The sequence below is a fragment of the Bidens hawaiensis genome, unplaced genomic scaffold, assembly GCF_021521415.1.
Source record: "Bidens hawaiensis isolate Kalapana, Puna unplaced genomic scaffold, B.hawaiensis_p1.1 tig00002935_1, whole genome shotgun sequence".
Classification (NCBI taxonomy): domain Eukaryota; kingdom Viridiplantae; phylum Streptophyta; class Magnoliopsida; order Asterales; family Asteraceae; genus Bidens; species Bidens hawaiensis.
Genome location: NW_027491158.1, coordinates 309,572 through 327,508, shown reverse-complemented (window position 1 = coordinate 327,508; position 17,937 = coordinate 309,572). Strand labels below are relative to the sequence as shown.

Genomic DNA, 17,937 nt, shown 5'->3' with positions numbered 1-17,937 from the left:
CCAAACTTTAACCATCACCCTCGTACCGCTAGAATAGAATGTCAAATATACTTGTTAGTTGTATTTTTTGGTTAATTGATTAGATGGACCCTCAAGTTCAAAACATGGTTATTTGTTTAGACTCTAGCTTTATACAACCAACATATGTCTTGTTGTATGTCGCTAGTGGATAACTTTGCTTGTAAAGGCTAAAGAGTGTTTTACTTTCTGACCTTATAACGAAAAAAAGTATTTTATGAACAACTAATTGTATCTATCTCATTTATTGGATCATGTATATATATATATATATATATATATAGGGTAAGGATCCTAAGAGAACCCTTTGCAAATTAAGAACTTTGAGAACCATTTTAAACCACTAAAACACCTTTAAAAAAATATTTAAAAAAATCATAAAACAAAAAATAATAAAATTTTAAAAAAGTAAAAAAAAAACAAAATTCTTATATTTCATTCCGGTTTCATTAAAAAAATTAAAAAAAAAATAAAAAAAACATCGTATTATACACATATGTATAATTTTATTTAATTTTTAGTTACGTAATATACACATATGTACAGTATCATTTATCTTAAATTATACACATGTGTACAAAAAAACATGTAAATGTACATATATGTACATTATACATATGTGGATATAATTTAGCTAAACCGAGTTTTTTTTATGAAACCGGGATGATAAAATAAGAATTTTGGTTTTTTTACTTTTTTTATATTTGTGTTTTTTTTTATTTTATGATTTTTTTTTATTTTTGAGTTTTTTATGGTCTAAAATGGTTCTTATAGTTTTCAATTTCAAAAAAGTTTTTTCATGATCCTGATCATATATATATATATATATATATATATATATATATATTCTTGAGATTGACTTAATCATGGGATCATATAAATTCCTCAAACTTAATGTGTGATCTGGTTTACAATCTCCAAAAGAAAAGATAACATTCTTTTGAGGCCCAGAAACTTTCATTCATGATCTCCAAAAAATTGTTAACTTTCATATTGACAGATATTAAGGTCATGTGACAATGAATCTTGGGATCCTGATGTGATGAAATGGAGTGGTTCGTTTGTGTAACGGGTTTCAATCAAAATGGGTTGAAATGAATTCATTCATCAATATATAATTTTTAATGTAGTACCTTTTAATGATTACAAAAACTATATTACTTATAATCTAATATTCTTAAGATGAAATTGTGAACTTTTAATGCTCCTTTGTTGATTAAACTAAGCAATTTTAAGTAGCTGTTAAACTTTAATTGTTAAAGAAATGTGACTTTTGTTCATTTTCAAGTGGATATCCAATTATATGGGTTCATTTTGAACATGAATATGATCGTTTTTATTTATGTCAGGTCAAGATGAACTAGGCTTTTTTGAGATGTGATCAGTTGTGACTTGTGACATGTAAATAACTTGTTACAAGGTGTAACGGCCGTGAAACGGTCGAATGCCCTATGCTACTCAAGTTAGAGATATATTTGTGGAGCAAAAAAGTTGTTCTTTAGGATGTGCTTAAGGTGTATTTATATATTCTTTCATCGTGCATGGTGCTACCTTGTTGGTTTAAAGTTATGTAGTACCTACATATGATATTTATGAAAGTTGACCTATACTAAGTAGAGCTTATCTATTTTTAACAAAATACGTCTTCCTTGGTTAATAATGAGTAGAGTTTGGTATTTTAATCCGAGTCTATGTTATTTTTTTGTACAACCATTGCATGTGTAGTCATTTTTTTAGAGTTTTAAAGAATTAACTTATAGGCTTTCCAATAGTCTTAGGAGTCTAAAAGAACTTATGCCTGACTATTTTCATATTTTGTAAACTGATTACACCTAATATTGAAGATGGATGTGAATAATCTATGTTAATAATATATACTTTATGTGATACATATAAGGCTATGTATTTATACTTAAAAACAAATTCGAGCTTTAAATATAGAGCTCAAAACAAGCTGATATTGAACTCATTTTTTTTAAACAAGCCAACTCAAAACTTAGTAGACCCAGCTTGACTCATTTACACCATATATACCATATATGTATTGCCTGTGACCTTACATACCATAATGGTCACATACCATAATGGTATTTCCCTTACATATTATATTATTATTATTATTATTAGCTTTTATATTGCGGTTAAACTGTGACCTTATTATTAATATTATTATAATTAGTAGTAGTTTTTTATATAACTGATAAACTTTGATTTCCTTCTTTTGCTTCATGCACATGTTCTTAGAGCCGAGGGTCTCTCTGGAAGCCACCTCTTTATTCCTTTGGATAGAGGTACGGTGTGCCTACATCCCACCCTCCCCAGACCCTACCTATAGCTCTGCTGTCGGTGGGATTTTACTGGGTATGATTGATTGATTGATTGATACCATATATGTATTGCGTGTTTTTATTTTTCTTTATATGTTTAGGAAGCTATGCATACATACATAGAAAGAAAGATAAAAGCCAAATAAATTACAGAATAAAAAACCTAACAAAATACATAAAAGTGATAAAAAAAACATAAATACATAACAAAAATACAATATCCTACTTATTAATTATACGTGAACCTAGTCATTACATCATTCATCCACATAAACATTTCAAAATAAATCATTTTCATTTCTAATATAACAAAAACAATTATCGCTCGAATTTCACATACTTCATTAGTGACAATCTGATTACGTAAACTCGAATTCGCATACTTGTTGTAAGACAAAATTTACAAACCATAAATAAATTTAAATATCTTATAAAAGTTTGTAATCTTGGTGTCGTTCCCGCTCACGGTGTAGTCGCGTGTCAACAAGTATAAACTAACAAACAAAGGCAAGTAGTATATATAAATCTTCATCACTCTCTTTCTCTATCTCTAATATAAGTAACTACTTTAACTAGATAGATCTCGTGAATTCACCTTCACCTGCAACTTCGAGTGGGAAGGTGTTTGGTTTGGAATTAATGGATGATAGAGGCGGTGCATCATTTGTGGCGGTTAGAAGGATCGATAGAACCTACACTAGTACTGCTACTACTAATTCATGTCAAACACAAGGTATCTATCTATCTATCTTATTATTATTATTATTATTAACATCATCATTTTCATTCTAATCTGTACAACTGTTTTATTTAGCTAGTTTTGTAAAAGCTCAATTAGGAAAGTTAGTTGAGATGTGAAATGTGGAGCTCAATTCCTCTCAAATTGGAGGACTGAATCGGAGAAAAATATCACTCTAATGAAACACTAAGTTATAATTATAGTCATTAATACTGTTGTAGAACTCGCAAGTAATACGGATTAACCAGATTAGAATTAATAACCACGCACCTGTTTAAGACATGATTAAACCTGTTAATCAAAAAAGTACACTGTGATTTTTTTTATTTTTTAAATAATTGAAATTAGTAGGCTAGGCTACATTACTTCTTCTTATTGGTATATGAAACTTAAAACCGTGTTAAAGACATGAGATATAAAGTAGTTAAACAAGTCGAATTCATGTTTGATACTTGTGTTAAGTGCGTCGTCTCTAACATGTTAAGACCTGTTTTGCCAGCCCTAGAATTATACGCACACACAATTTTTTAAAAATTGTATAAATATTTTTCATATACTTTAAAGATTTTGACCGATTTTGACTGAAATTTGACTGGGTTTGACATATTTTGGTCAAAATTTGAATAATTTCGGCCGATCTGTACCGACCTTTACCAGCACCGACTGCCGATTATTGGATCGGATTAGCTGAAATCGCATCAGTCACTCACCAATTACCGATTAATCGCCAACTAATCAGTGAATAATACCGATCTTTACAACACTAGTTATTATCTCCAAATAATGAAAAATATACAGTAAATATGAATTTTGCACAATCAACTGTGTTACTGTGAATCTAAAAGCTAATTACTTACTACTTTAATTTCATCTGCTTAAAAATTTAATCTCTGTAACCATGTTTGATAAAATGAAGTTGACATTTAGCTCTCTTTTCTTAGCATGTAGGATCTAACCTATGTTGTTTCCGTTTGTTATTTTATATTAATCATCTTATTTTTCAACACCTGTAAAATTTAATGACTTAAAAGACTCATTTATGCATTATATCTCGTTAATTACAGCCGAGGCTGTTGCAGGATCAACAGCATGGCTTGGTAGAGGCCTTTCATGTGTTTGTGCTCAAGGAACCGAAGAAGATTCTCACCCATCATTTGATTTGACCCCTGAACAGGTCAACTGTGTTACGCTAGTTAACATAAAACTTTAAATACATTAGAATTATATTCCAACTCTTATACTGTTTATTTATTTAACCTAACAGGAAGATTGCTTAATGAGGCTGCAAAACAGATTAGACATTGCCTACGATAGTTCAGTCCCTGAACACCAGGTTAATTTCAGTTATCAGCTGCTGATAATTATACAAGATTTGATGAGATTAAACAAATAAACACATTTTTTATTAATTTCATTTATAATATTGATTTAGGAATCATTGGTAGCATTATGGAAAGCGTCATTTCCTGAAGAAAAGCTTCATGGTCTAATTTCCGAGCAGTGGAAGGAAATGGGCTGGCAAGGAAAAGATCCGTCTACTGGCTTTCGGTAAAAAGTCAACTTGTTTTTTTCTTTTGTCTTTCTGAATAAAATATGTCATAATCATGTGGAGTTTCATTATAGGGGTGGCGGATTTATCTCATTGGAGAACTTATTATATTTTGCCAAGAATTTCCCGGTATGTTCTTTATTTCAATTTCATTACATAATATAGCTTTTGATTTATCATTTGGTGTTAAATTTCTATATTCTTTATGTAGAAATCATTTCAAGATCTTCTTAGAAAGCAGGAAGGTGAGAGGTCCATGTGGGAATATCCTTTTGCAGTAGCTGGTGTTAATATTACATTCATGCTTATTCAAATGCTGGACCTTGAAGCAGGTTTGATAAATATAAAATATTCATTTGGTTAAAACACAAGCGATCGCGAATCTCAGTTATTCGGTTATGAAATAATAGTGTTCTCTGTGCAGTAAAACCAAGGACTTTAGTTGGAGCAACCTTCTTGAAGTTTCTTTCAGGTAAATACAGGGCCATCCATTTTTAACGGTCTTATATATCATTATGAAAACTATATATTAATACAATTATAATATATTTCATTTCAAATACCCTTTTTGCTTTCCTGTTTGCTGCATAGATAACGAGTCAGCATTTAATCTCTTGTATTGCATCGCGTTTGCGTTAATGGATCATCTGTGGCTTGCCATGCACGCATCTTACATGGATTTTAATGTATGTAGTTTTTTTTTCATATAATAAGTTATGAATTGACCCAATATATTGACAGTTTCTTAAGATTATTTGTATAATATTTATCAATCATGCTTATATAGGCTGTGATGAAGTTAACAAGACATCAACTGGAAAAAGAACTTTTGGAAGAAAACATAACACGGCTTGAAGAGTTACCTTCCTATGCACACTTACAAGGTAAAAGTTAGTTTGTTTGGTTCAACATTTACGAGGATTCCGATGGCCCATCAGAGTGACACTACAAAGTTGACAGTGTCATGATATCAATGTTTAGTATATAATAATATCACATAAATGTGATGCATGATATCGCATCGATGTTGTACTACCAATTGTATGATTTTAGTCCCAAGAGGTTGTCCTAATAGTTGTTTCTAATCATTGTGAAAATGTAACAAAAGATCTGTATGAATCATTTACTTCAGGAATGGGAAATTGTGTAATCTAATAGAACCCAAAAGAATTGTATGCAACAGCCTTATTGTGTCTAATGGGCTTTTTTTTTTTAAATGTTAACATGGGAGTACCAGAGTTTTTGGATGATCAAAATTGGTTGTTTGGGTACATTAGACTAGTTATATAATTGTTATATTCACAAGATATCTAGGTGTAATATCATCGTCTATATATATACAGCCCCTATTTACTCCTATAATACACATGTACAATCAATATCATGGTTTATCTTGGTATTGATGTTAAGATCCTAGCTCCTAAACCGTAGCTGTCACTAGATGAGATGTGGTCTGCACTTCGAAACCCATGGTGTCGATTACAGTTTGTCGTCAACCACAATAGTTGTCGTTACTTACAAATCCTAGCCACAACTACTAACATTCAACAATGCTCTTCAAAGACCAAGCTTAGACTACAAGCTCTTGAATCTTAGCCGTCACCACACGCCACTTCTCACAATAATCAATATCATAATACCATATGGTTCGTATTCAATAGGCTATAAAAGCTCCATACACTCCTTTTAGCATCGCCTCCCATGCGTTACCACTCGCTGCAGTTGGGTGTTGATGGAAAGCAAAAAAAAACCCATAATCCTTTCTTGACCTTATGCTTGACTTTTAACTTTTAGAAACATATTTTTTTGTCATAAAAATCAAGGCACAACCTTCTGAAGTAACAATTACTTTAGTTTTCTAAGATTTGATAGGCTCTGAGGAGGGTAAGATGTAGACAGTTTTACCTCTACCATTTAGGAATAGAGAGGCCGCTTCCGGTGAGACCTCCGGCTCGATAGTAGTTTTGCATCAAGCCTTGGACATAATACACATAACACTCAACCATCGGGACACTACTGATTGGTGCATGTACCCTTGCCTTTCAGCTATCAACGCCACCACAAGATGCATGATTAACCTTCCGCCACTTTTAACGTTATTTTCACGAGATTAATTAGTAAAATAACATCAAAATTCGTGCAATTTCACTTTGCCCACCCGGGGGTTCAAACATATATACATTATATGTGTGCACCGCAAACAGGGTGAGTATAATATATACGAATATCAGATGATACATACGAATGATTCACGAATTTCACTTTTGCCCACCCGAGGGTTCACACATATATACATTATATGTGTGCACCGCAAACAGGGCGAGTATAATATAAACGAATATCAGATAATACATACGAATGATTCACGAATTTCACTTTTGCCCAATCGAGGGTTCACACATATATACATTATATGTGTGCACCGCAAGCAGGGCGAGTATAATATATACGAATATCATATGATACATACGAATGATTTGTCTTGATAAATTACATAAAACACAATACATACGAATATTAGATGATTTTTTATAAAATGACTAATTCATACACCAACTAATCCTATCTCTAAATTCATACCATGGAGCTTTAAATACAAATGATACCCCCAACTAATCCTAACATATACATATAATTTTTTTTAACGGGACTCGAAACCTTAATCTCATGAGGTTGAAATCTTAACTTCGAGAAGTGCTATATAAAAGCCCTTAAGTCAGACATTTTTGTCCATATGATTTGGTCGAACTTTTTTCTGCCCAAAAAAGTGATTATAACTGTTTCCGTCCTCAAGGTTTCGTTTTCTCGTCGTATCCGTTCAATTCCCTAAATCTGTCAGTTGACTTCAATTTTAATACAAAAAAATGTATTATTTAGGGTATTTTTGTAATTACACGCTCATTTAATGTAAGTAACAGAGCTAGCGAATTGAACAGAACCGCAAGAAAAATAAACCATGATAACGGAAAAGGTGAAAAAGAAATTGACCCACACACAAAACCACTCTTATCTTCTTCGTTGCCATCATCTCCTACAAACCCCTAAAACCCTAATTAACCCTAACAATTTCTTGAAACAAAATGTTACTCCACGCCACAATCTCCCAATTCCACCCACACCCACAACCGCATTCTCGCTCATTATCCTCAAGCACACTCAATTTCAAATATGGGTTCCAATTATCACCCCTCAAAACGCCCAAATTCAACACCTTTATCATCAAAAACACTTATTCATCATCATCATCATCATCAGTAAACCAAGATAAGAGACGAAGAGGGTCATCATCGATTGCTTGGAAGGCAATATACAAGAGGATATCATTGATGGGTAACCCTGAAAAGGGTGCAATTGAGGTGTTGAATCAGTGGGAGAATGAAGGGAAAACGGTTACTAAATGGGAGGTTTGTAGGGTTGTTAAAGAGATGAGGAAGTATGGCCGTCACATGCTTGCTCTTGAGGTATCTAATATGTGCCTTCAAGATTTTAACTTTATGAAGTTTTTTGGGATTTTTTTGTTGGTTTTTGTCATGGTTTTCTTGAATTGAATGAAGCCTGTGCTTATTTATGATAAGGGGTGCAAACGAGCCGAGCCAAGCTCGAGCTCGGCACAGTTTCAGCTCGTTTATTATTTATTAATTTGTATAAGTTTTTTAATTATTTCTATACAGTTTGAGAGAACCCTTAAACGAGCCTATGCTCGGCTCGAGCTCGTGTGTAGTACCTTAAACAAGCCAAAGCTGCCTGTTTAGAGCACCATGGAAGCTTAAATTGAATGAAACATTGAAACCTAGCGTTTATTTATCTAATTCGGGTGTAAACGAGCCGATCCAAGCTCGAGCTCGAGCTCGGCTCGTTTTGACTTATGAGAGCTCGAGCTTGGCTCGTGAGTCATTTCTTCAAGATTGAGCTCAACTCGGGTTCAGCTCGTTTATTATTTATTCATTTATAACTTTATATTACACATTTTTATTATTTTTATATGTTTTGAGAAAACCTTAAAGCAAGTATATGCTTGGCTCGAGCTTGTGTGTAGTACCTTATACAAGCTAAAGCTCAGCCGTGCAATGCGAAATTAATACCTAGTAGTCAAAAATAGTTAAAACTTAAAATTACACCAGGCTCCTCAAGGCTCGACGAGCCTAAAAAGTATTCCCATACAAGGCTCGAGCTCGATAACTAAACGAGCTTACTGGCTCGGCACTGGCTTTATAGTTTATAAGGCTCGGCTCGTTTCATGCTTTTGTCGATCCGATCTTGAGTAGCTCGTGAGCAGCTTGGCTCATTTGCACCTGTATTTATGTATTGATAAACATTGAAATCTGTACAGTTGTACTGCCTTATTGTAAAAGGTCTAGGTTTGACTTTTGGGATTCAACGCAGTTAATCTTTAAGCTTAAAATTGGTAAAATGGTGTTAAAGTTACAAATTTACCCATAAGTAGTTATTAGTTGAATCTTTTAGCTTAACCAATTTGACCTGTTACTCCGTTAGTGTTAAAACATCACCCAAGCTAACCAATTTGTATGTAAACGAGTTAAAATTGTCATGTCTAGTTGTGCCTGTTTTGAAGAAAGAAAAAGATTCTTTATAGATTGAATGTTAAACATCATCTTATAACTAAATTTGATTATTATTTATACATAACTGAGCATCATCTTAGGGTTATTGATGTAATTTTCCTCACTTGCAGATCTACAAATGGATGAATAACAGACCAGAGAGGTTTAGAATATCCTCAAGCGATGCTGCAATTCAACTCGATCTTATTTCCAAAGTACACGGTACTTCAGGTGCAGAAGATTACTTCAAAACCCTGCCCAAAAGTCTAACAGACAAACGCGTATATGGGGCCCTCTTAAACGCTTATGTACGCGCTAGAATGTTAGAAAAGGCCGAAACTTTATTAGTTGAAATGAAAAATAAAAATTATGCAAGTCATGCACTTCCATATAATGTGATGATGACTCTTTACATGAATCTTAAAAATCAAGAAAAAGTGGAAGCCCTGGTTTCCGAAATGATGGAAAATAACATCGATTTGGATTTGTATTCATATAATATATGGATTTCCTCACGCGGGTCTCAAGGGTCTGTTGAAAAGATGGAAGAAGCGTTTGAAAAACTTAAACTTGATGGTTCGGTTGGCCCGGATTGGACTACTTATAGTACTATGGCTACTTTGTATATCAAGAATCAAGATCTTGAAAAGGCTGAAGCGTCTCTAAGAAAAGTCGAAACCCTAATCGCGAACCGGGATCGAATTCCGTATCATTATCTTTTAAGCCATTACGGTGGTATGGGGAAGAAAGTAGAAGTTAAAAGAATTTGGGAAACTTATAAAAATATCTTTTCATATATACCAAACACGGGTTATCAAGCGGTTATCTCTTCGTTTATTAGAATGGATGATATTGAAGAAAGTGAGCTGCTTTATCAAGAATGGGTGTCAATGAAGCCAGCTTTTGACCCGAGACTCGGGAATCTTTTACTGGGTTGGTATATTAGAAACGGGTTTATCGAAAAGGCGGAATCTTTTCTTGATGAAATGTTGAAAATGGGAAAGCCGAATTCGGGTACTTGGGAGATTGTTGGTGAAGGTCATATTAAAGAAAGTCGAGTTGATGATGCGTTAGCTTGCTTGGAAAAGGCGTTAACTTGTGAAGGATCAAGCTTTTGGAGACCGAAACCGGATAATATTTCGGCTTTGTATGATATTTGTGAACAGAAAAATGATGAAAAGAGCAAAGAGGCGTTGTTTGAGGTGTTGAGAAAATCCAATGTTCTTGATGATGATGTTTATATGTCGCTTTTGCCCTTTTATAAAGTATCAAAATCCGAAAATGGACCGCAAGAAGTTAAAGAAAGTGATGGTTATGATGAAGAAGATGCAGATTTGCTTCTAAATGAACTGCAGGCTAGCATTTAAAGATTTTGATTATATTAGGGCTTGTTGAGCGTATTTTCATGTAGATTCTAATTATGGCCAAAGAAGGTAAAATATGTTATTCTCTTTGTACTATCCAAGATTTTGCAGAAAATAAAATAAAAAATATTGATGATTTTGTAGAGCCTTTAGATGATCTTGCAGAAGGTTTTTTTTTTTTCAAATTTGATGATTTGCAGATATTTTAGGGAGGATGTTGCACTCCTATGAAGAAAAAGTGATGATCACGAACATCGCCGCAAGTCCCCCTTATCACAGTGTGATAAGTTTTTCGGTTATGGTGATCACCGGTGTGATGATGCTTTTGTTTGATTTTTTTTCGTATTTACCTTTTTAATTATCTTTGTTTTAACAATTGATATATTAGTTTGGAGTAAATTTTATTTTTTTTGCATGAATAATCTTGTTATTTTAAACCACAACACTCGTTAACTTGGGTGTTGAGGGATAACTAGTTTTAACTAGCTAGTTATGATGGTGGAAAAAATAAAAAAATAAAATAAAACTGATTGGTTGTTAACGGGTGGACCCGCTTTTTATCCATTAAAGAGCTCATCAACACGTTCTCCGTAACGTTGCCCCTTAACATTGCGGTGCGATATAACTTACATTAAAGGATGGCCAAATTAGCCATAACACGGCATTTATGTCCTTAATGGCTGGCGTTAGTGATGTACAATCAAATTATTTAGAATGTACTATACAGCTTGAGTGACGACAGTAGTAGTTATGACAGTTTCATTTCATCTTATGATTTTTTGTATGATTTGACTAGACTCTCTTGAGTGATGTACAGCTTTCTGTGCATATCGTACAAGTAGTTATGAATTTATGATGGTATTTTATTGTATACACATGTCACTTCACAGTCTTTTGGTAACTCATGATTTTTATTTTTATTTTCTTTGACATGTGATTGACATTGAATAATTGGTTGTTTTGTATTTAAATCTTATTAAACTTTTGTATATAAAATAATGTAGGCAGCCCTTTTACAAAAATGTACAGACAGGGCAAAAATAAAAAAATATAATATATTGTTGTGAAACAAGCCTAATAGCTAAAACATAAGAGAAGATGGAGGAAGAAATAGAGGGAATTCATTAATCAAGTGTATATTACAATGAGATGCAATAGATTATATATAGGAGATGAATACTTGTAAAAGAAGCTAATCTATTTTAGGTGTTGATAACCATAATAATAATATATATTTATAACACTCCCCCTTGGTTATCAACTTAATACGCTTGGAGATGCTGCCTCGTTAAAAACCTTGCTAGGAAAACCCAGTGGGACAAAACCATAGCTAAGGGAAAAAGAGTGCAACGCGTATTGTCTCCCCCTGATTTATATATCCGTTAAAATTGTAAATATCGATCTTCTGTGAAAGTTGCCCAAAACTTTTGTAGTCAATCATTTGCATCTTCGTCCATTGAAATTTGAATCCTCAAGTTGAATAATGTTGTATTATCTTCACGTGAAAACTTCTATTCTTCATATGGTAAACACTATGATCCTGTTGTGTTTATCTGCATCGACAATACTAGCCAAACTTGTTTTTATGGGTTAGTATAATATAAACTTATATATTTCATACCTGTAATATATGTATTAACCCATTATAATGTCTCCAAGCCGAACACATGCTGATAAATATAAATAAAAGATATAAAAATCATGTATAGTTAGCATCACATATTAATTCGCATATGCATTTAGTTATGATACTTTTGAACCAATAATGTTTCATATTATGATAGGAAATGATATAGACTGCAATGTTGGATATCCTTTAACGTACTCAAAGAATGAATCTTGTCTTTGGTAACTTGTCTCAACATTTTTAGATGGACTTTGATAGATTGATACACATATAATTACACATATACTCAAACTGCAGGTCGAGCAATAATCACATCGTGTCAAGGTAATTCAAAAATTCTCATTCTAAAAGTTCTGCAGTTTCTCTCGATGATGTGTACATCATCATTGTAAACTGTGATTATATGAACCTTTAAGAGTAGAATTTTGATAAAAGTATGACTAATGACATCCAACTTATCTCCCTCCTTATCAAAATAATTATTGATTGTACAATGCTCAATCCGACTATATTAGTCCATACGCAATAAGCATAACTCTATGCATTTTCAAATCTATCATGAACTTCTTTCCAACTTGACAAATTATGCATGTGTATTCACTTTTATAGGATTTTTGCTGCATAAACTTGCTCATTTAACACATCAATTTTGTATCACATATCAAAATCCATATTGTACCATTTCTTTGTTTATTAAGATATTGTACTCATCATATAGATTCTCTTCTATGTGCATTGCTTATTGATGCACAAGAATTCCATCATTAAGATGTATTAGTTAACCTTTCAGGTATTCAACTACCTTATGAAACTCTTTAGGTTACATTTATGTTCAACATATTCAATAATCGTAACATATTCATATATGAATTTGTATACAACATGAGTCATAGTGTTCTCGAGAATTTAATTTACATGATTTGATAATTCAAATCCTTCGAAGACTTTCTTGTAAACTTTCAGTATCAACTGAATCACAATACTTATTAGACGCATATCGATTCTCTCTTTTTATTACCAGACTATTTAGATATCAAAAAGTTAATGCTTCCACCATTGGAGAATGCGTCTCCTCATAATTAATCATGGGCCTTTGCAAAATTATGCTACCAATTTTGCATTATATCACTTTATTGAATTTTCATAACTCACATAAAAGACCCGTTTATATCTAACATATTTTACAACTTCAGTTGTATGGACTGCTGGTCTGACAAACTTTCCGTTATTTAGAGAATTCAACTCTGCCCTGTTTGCGTCTTTCCACTTTGGCCAATCATTTTTATAGGCAGATTTAGAATCTTGATCCTCATCATCATCATTTCAAGCGCTAATTATATATATATATAAAAGTATAGCGACATCAACTTTATTTCAATTCCATATATCTTTGTAGACATGATACAATATATATTATTGAGAACTCTTTGTTTTCAGGTACCTAAGGTTCTTCAAGAACCATCATGTCTAATCTCTTTCAAGAGACCTTTTACTACACCTCGACTTGACCATCTTCATTATTTGCTCCAATTTTCGAGGAAATTTTACCTTTGGAACCGATTAGTCTACCACGCTACACGCGCGCGTTAGACTTATTATCAATATGTGTTTGTCCTTTAGGGACATTTATTAATTGGAGCATTAGCAGTTCGTATGAGTGTCTTAGCTAGACACTCTCTTTTGATCAGTGAATCGTCTGGTAATTGATTCGTTAGTCTTCATACATGAATTATCCTTTGAACTTCTAGTTCATATAAGTTTGAGGATCATCGATAATTCATTCCAATTAAATTCGTTTTCTAACTGCTTTATATCTCTCCCTAATGTTGGGAATGTTGATTCACTAAAGTAAAAACTAATGAGCCATAAACAAATATCTCATTAACAGCTCTAAGTATATAATCATAGATAATATTTAATACCAGCATACATTCTCAACTTCCTTTGTGGCCTCATCTTTGTGTCTTGTGGTGGATTAATTTCAATATATAATTTTAGATGAGAAATACTTGGCTACTGACCAAAAACCAATTAAAATGGGGAGGAAGTATCATAACTTATTGACTTGATGTGAATTAGTTTTTTAAACATGTAAAATCATATGTACTCAAATACAAACATGAACCTTTGCTCTCGTGATAATTGCCTTTGTAACCAATTATAGACGTTGAGTAATCGTCTTTAACATTTTTTAGAAGTTCAACACTTATTCCAATGATCAATATTAACTTGGGAATAAAATTCATTATTATAACATAATGTAAATATACCAATATGGAATAATATTCTTGCTATCTTATTAGCTAAGCCATAAATCATGCAAACATCAAGTTGCCTTGATAACCATTTAGACGATGCATCGATTTTCAAAACACTAAATGGTATCATGTTAGGATATGTGTATCCTTTTCTCAATTCCATAACATCTAGGGATTCACACCCCTCCTTCATTTGGTAACTAAATGATTTCCCTTGAGAGCAATATACATGAATAATTATTATGATGAATCTTTTGGTTCCTCAAGAAATTTCACATCATTGACTCGGTGTGGTCTAACCGGTCACGCCATAAGATAATCATGATCCATAAACTTCAGGTTTATGATCGTATATGTATTATGCTTATTTAATGTAAGTCTATAAATACGAGATAACATTGTATTATCGTTTAAAGAGATCATGTTACGTTTTTGTATTTTCACATTTGTTCTCATGTATGATCAATCTCTTTTCCACTCCTAGTGGTCAACCTCATTGTAAACATCAATATCATCAAATTCTAATGATCAATCTCATTATTAACATGCCCATCAGCGATCTCACTATTAACATGACCATAATTACAATATGCTCAATTATAGTCGAGATCACTTCCTTTACAACAATTAATACATATCACATTCACTTCATGATATGGAGTAAAACCAAACAAGTTTCATGGTCTTATTATTTTCTCAAGAATATGAAATCATCTCAAACACCTCATATTGCTACTTCAGGTTCATACTTTGAGATTTTGCAAATGCAAATTGTTTGATCTAGTCTGTCTTAATAAACAACTTTCTCTTCATATAATATAAAACGTAAAATATATTCATGCCCAAGTCATACACGATTTATTAGTCTAACATCATATGACCTTGCATAATTTGATAAGGAATCTTGCCACTTTGAGTGTCATATCTAGTAATATCTATACTCTTTCATTAGAGTGATAACAAACTACCATGTTGATATTCAACTATTCTATCATTATCATAGTCTATCTAAAATATTAGCATACTGGATAAAACCATAAAATTAATATGTGATAAACAACGATATAACATGTCACCATATAAAACGAGTAAAACTTTTTAACTATAGATTTTTATCACTTGCAAATATATATATTTTGGTAGTGACTTAATGAGCTAATGTATTTTTCTTTTGTATGACACTATAATCAATAAGCTACAGGTGTGAGTATAAGATATATAAACACATGATGTTGCAACATGTAATCATATGAAGCAAATTCTAATAAACCATATGAAGTGAGATTTTTTTATCATTTGCAAACAAATATGCATATAATATACATATATTATTAACATATCAAATAGAGTTAATATACAAATAATTAAAACTAGGATATAGAATATATCTCCATCAAATCTCATTATATTTTAATAACATTTGATCATATCGATATTGATAGAGTAATAAGTAATGAAAAAAAAACAAAATGATTTAATTCACAATATTAGGAAAACTTATTTATAGAAAAAAAATATATATTTGCATTCCATACATGAGTTTGTGATCATGGTAAAAAACTTATAACAAAAGAATGCTATTATATATATCATATATCATATCATATATAATAAGATTAAGGGACTTGTGTTAAAAGGTTGTAAAATTTGATTCTCATAAGTTTAAAATTGTATGTAACAAAATAATAACAATCTGAAGTTACTTTACATATATCATATACGATTTACATGAAGGATTAATAAGTATTTAAATATTAAAAACTCATAAATGAAGTTAATATATAGGTATTCATATGATGAACTTCACACGTATTGTAACAAATAAAAAGATGATAAGTCTAACTAGCTTATTTAAATAATTCAAATTCAGACTTCAAAAAATATTCAAGCAAATTGACGGACATGAAACAAAATCTGTTATTTATTTAATTAATTCCATTGTTTTGAATAATTTTTTAGATGAGCTATCTTATAAGGGAGGTAAAAGAGCACTACTATTTTATATAACCGATCAAGTAATTTTAATAGACTGTAATCATATGCTTTAGCTCATCAATATTTCTTGTAAACTATATATTTTTTTCTATTATCGAACATTACTTGCATATAAATTCCCTTTAACATGACTCCATAATCTATATGGTTTAACAATTTGATTTATAAAACAGAAACAAATTTATGTAAAATAATATGCATAAAACCGAGCCTCAATATAAGATTCTAAAAAAAAATATTAATCCAAGATATAATTAAAAACATTCAAAGTCTATTGCATGTTAATTAACGAATGGTTATAATTCTACCTAAATCATCTTTTTTCTTCAAAAATTCATTATAGTTGTCAAAAGTTACCGAACATAAATTTAATCTATTTAATTCAACTTCGATAATAAGATGTTATATATAATGAAGGCAGTTACCTTACATGAAGATTAGAAAGGGCCGAATAAGTAGTCATAATCGATTTCGTAGACACCATAAAGTGGTTGAAGGTGTCATCTCACAAGTTTGATATTCCACCACAAGATTGATTTGCAAAATTGTATAAACATATTGATTAGTAATTTTATCCATATATACATATACGTTAATATTCAACTATGATAATATAAGTATCATGAATAGAAATAAAACTTACTTGTAGGGCATTTTGATTTTACATGCTTTGATGAGGCGACATATGTTTGAAAGCAACTCGTGCTGATAACTCATGATTTTTATTTTTATTTTCTTTGACATGTGATTGACATTGAATAATTGGTTGTTTTGTATTTAAATCTTATTAAACTTTTGTATATAAAATAATGTAGGCAGCCCTTTTACAAAAATGTACAGACAGGGCAAAAATAAAAAAATATAATATATTGTTGTGAAACAAGCCTAATAGCTAAAACATAAGAGGAGAAGATGGAGGAAGAAATAGAGGGAATTCATTAATCAAGTGTATATTACAATTAGATGCAATAGATTATATATAGAGATGAATACGTGTAGAAGAAGCTAATATATTTTAGGTGTTGATAACTATAATAATAATAATATATATTTATAACATATATGAATATATGATAAGCATAATGGGCCGATTTCAAGCTTTAATGGGCTGATCATAGTCGTACTACAAATAAATATAATAACAATGGGTCCAATTGCAATGATGAGTTTAATTTTTATTAATGTCGAAAACCCGGACTAGGACATATATAAAATTTCACATTTTAGTACATCATCATTTATAAATTTTTATGGGTTATATGTAATTTAAAAAGGTCGTTTTATGGGTTGTACGGTTATTTTATATATACGTTGAGCTATCGTATAATATTGTTTTAATGAGTTGATAACTTGGACACTTGATCATAGTCATATGTGATCTATAACATATAACATTTGTTTTTTATAAATAATAAGAAAGTGTTTTGTAATGATAATTATTATTATTATTATTTGTGTATAAAAGTAGATGATGGAATGGAATTGGATGGTCCCGGTG

At 31.4% G+C, this 17,937-nt stretch overlaps 2 protein-coding genes across 3 annotated transcripts; both read left to right on the top strand.

The window, feature by feature from the left end:
• The first annotated feature begins 2,980 nt into the window (after positions 1-2,980).
• LOC143621714 (uncharacterized) lies at positions 2,981-5,801 on the top strand. 2 transcript variants are annotated; one of them, XM_077093049.1, is made up of 9 exons: positions 2,981-3,078; positions 4,164-4,258; positions 4,349-4,417; positions 4,517-4,632; positions 4,708-4,762; positions 4,845-4,965; positions 5,058-5,105; positions 5,225-5,319; positions 5,421-5,801. In XM_077093049.1, the coding sequence occupies exons 1-9, from the start codon at positions 2,985-2,987 to the stop codon at positions 5,526-5,528; spliced, it is 801 nt and encodes a 266-aa protein (XP_076949164.1). In that variant the 5' UTR covers positions 2,981-2,984; the 3' UTR covers positions 5,529-5,801. The 2 variants fall into 2 exon arrangements, with proteins under 2 accessions (XP_076949164.1, XP_076949163.1); XM_077093048.1 differs by having other exon boundaries at positions 4,149-4,258.
• A 1,875-nt stretch (positions 5,802-7,676) lies between these two features.
• On the top strand, positions 7,677-10,700 carry LOC143621753 (pentatricopeptide repeat-containing protein At1g02150-like). Its single transcript, XM_077093085.1, has 2 exons — positions 7,677-8,094; positions 9,327-10,700. Exons 1-2 carry the CDS (start codon positions 7,714-7,716, stop codon positions 10,560-10,562), a joined length of 1,617 nt encoding a protein of 538 aa, XP_076949200.1. The 5' UTR covers positions 7,677-7,713; the 3' UTR covers positions 10,563-10,700.
• The last annotated feature ends 7,237 nt before the right edge of the window (positions 10,701-17,937 follow it).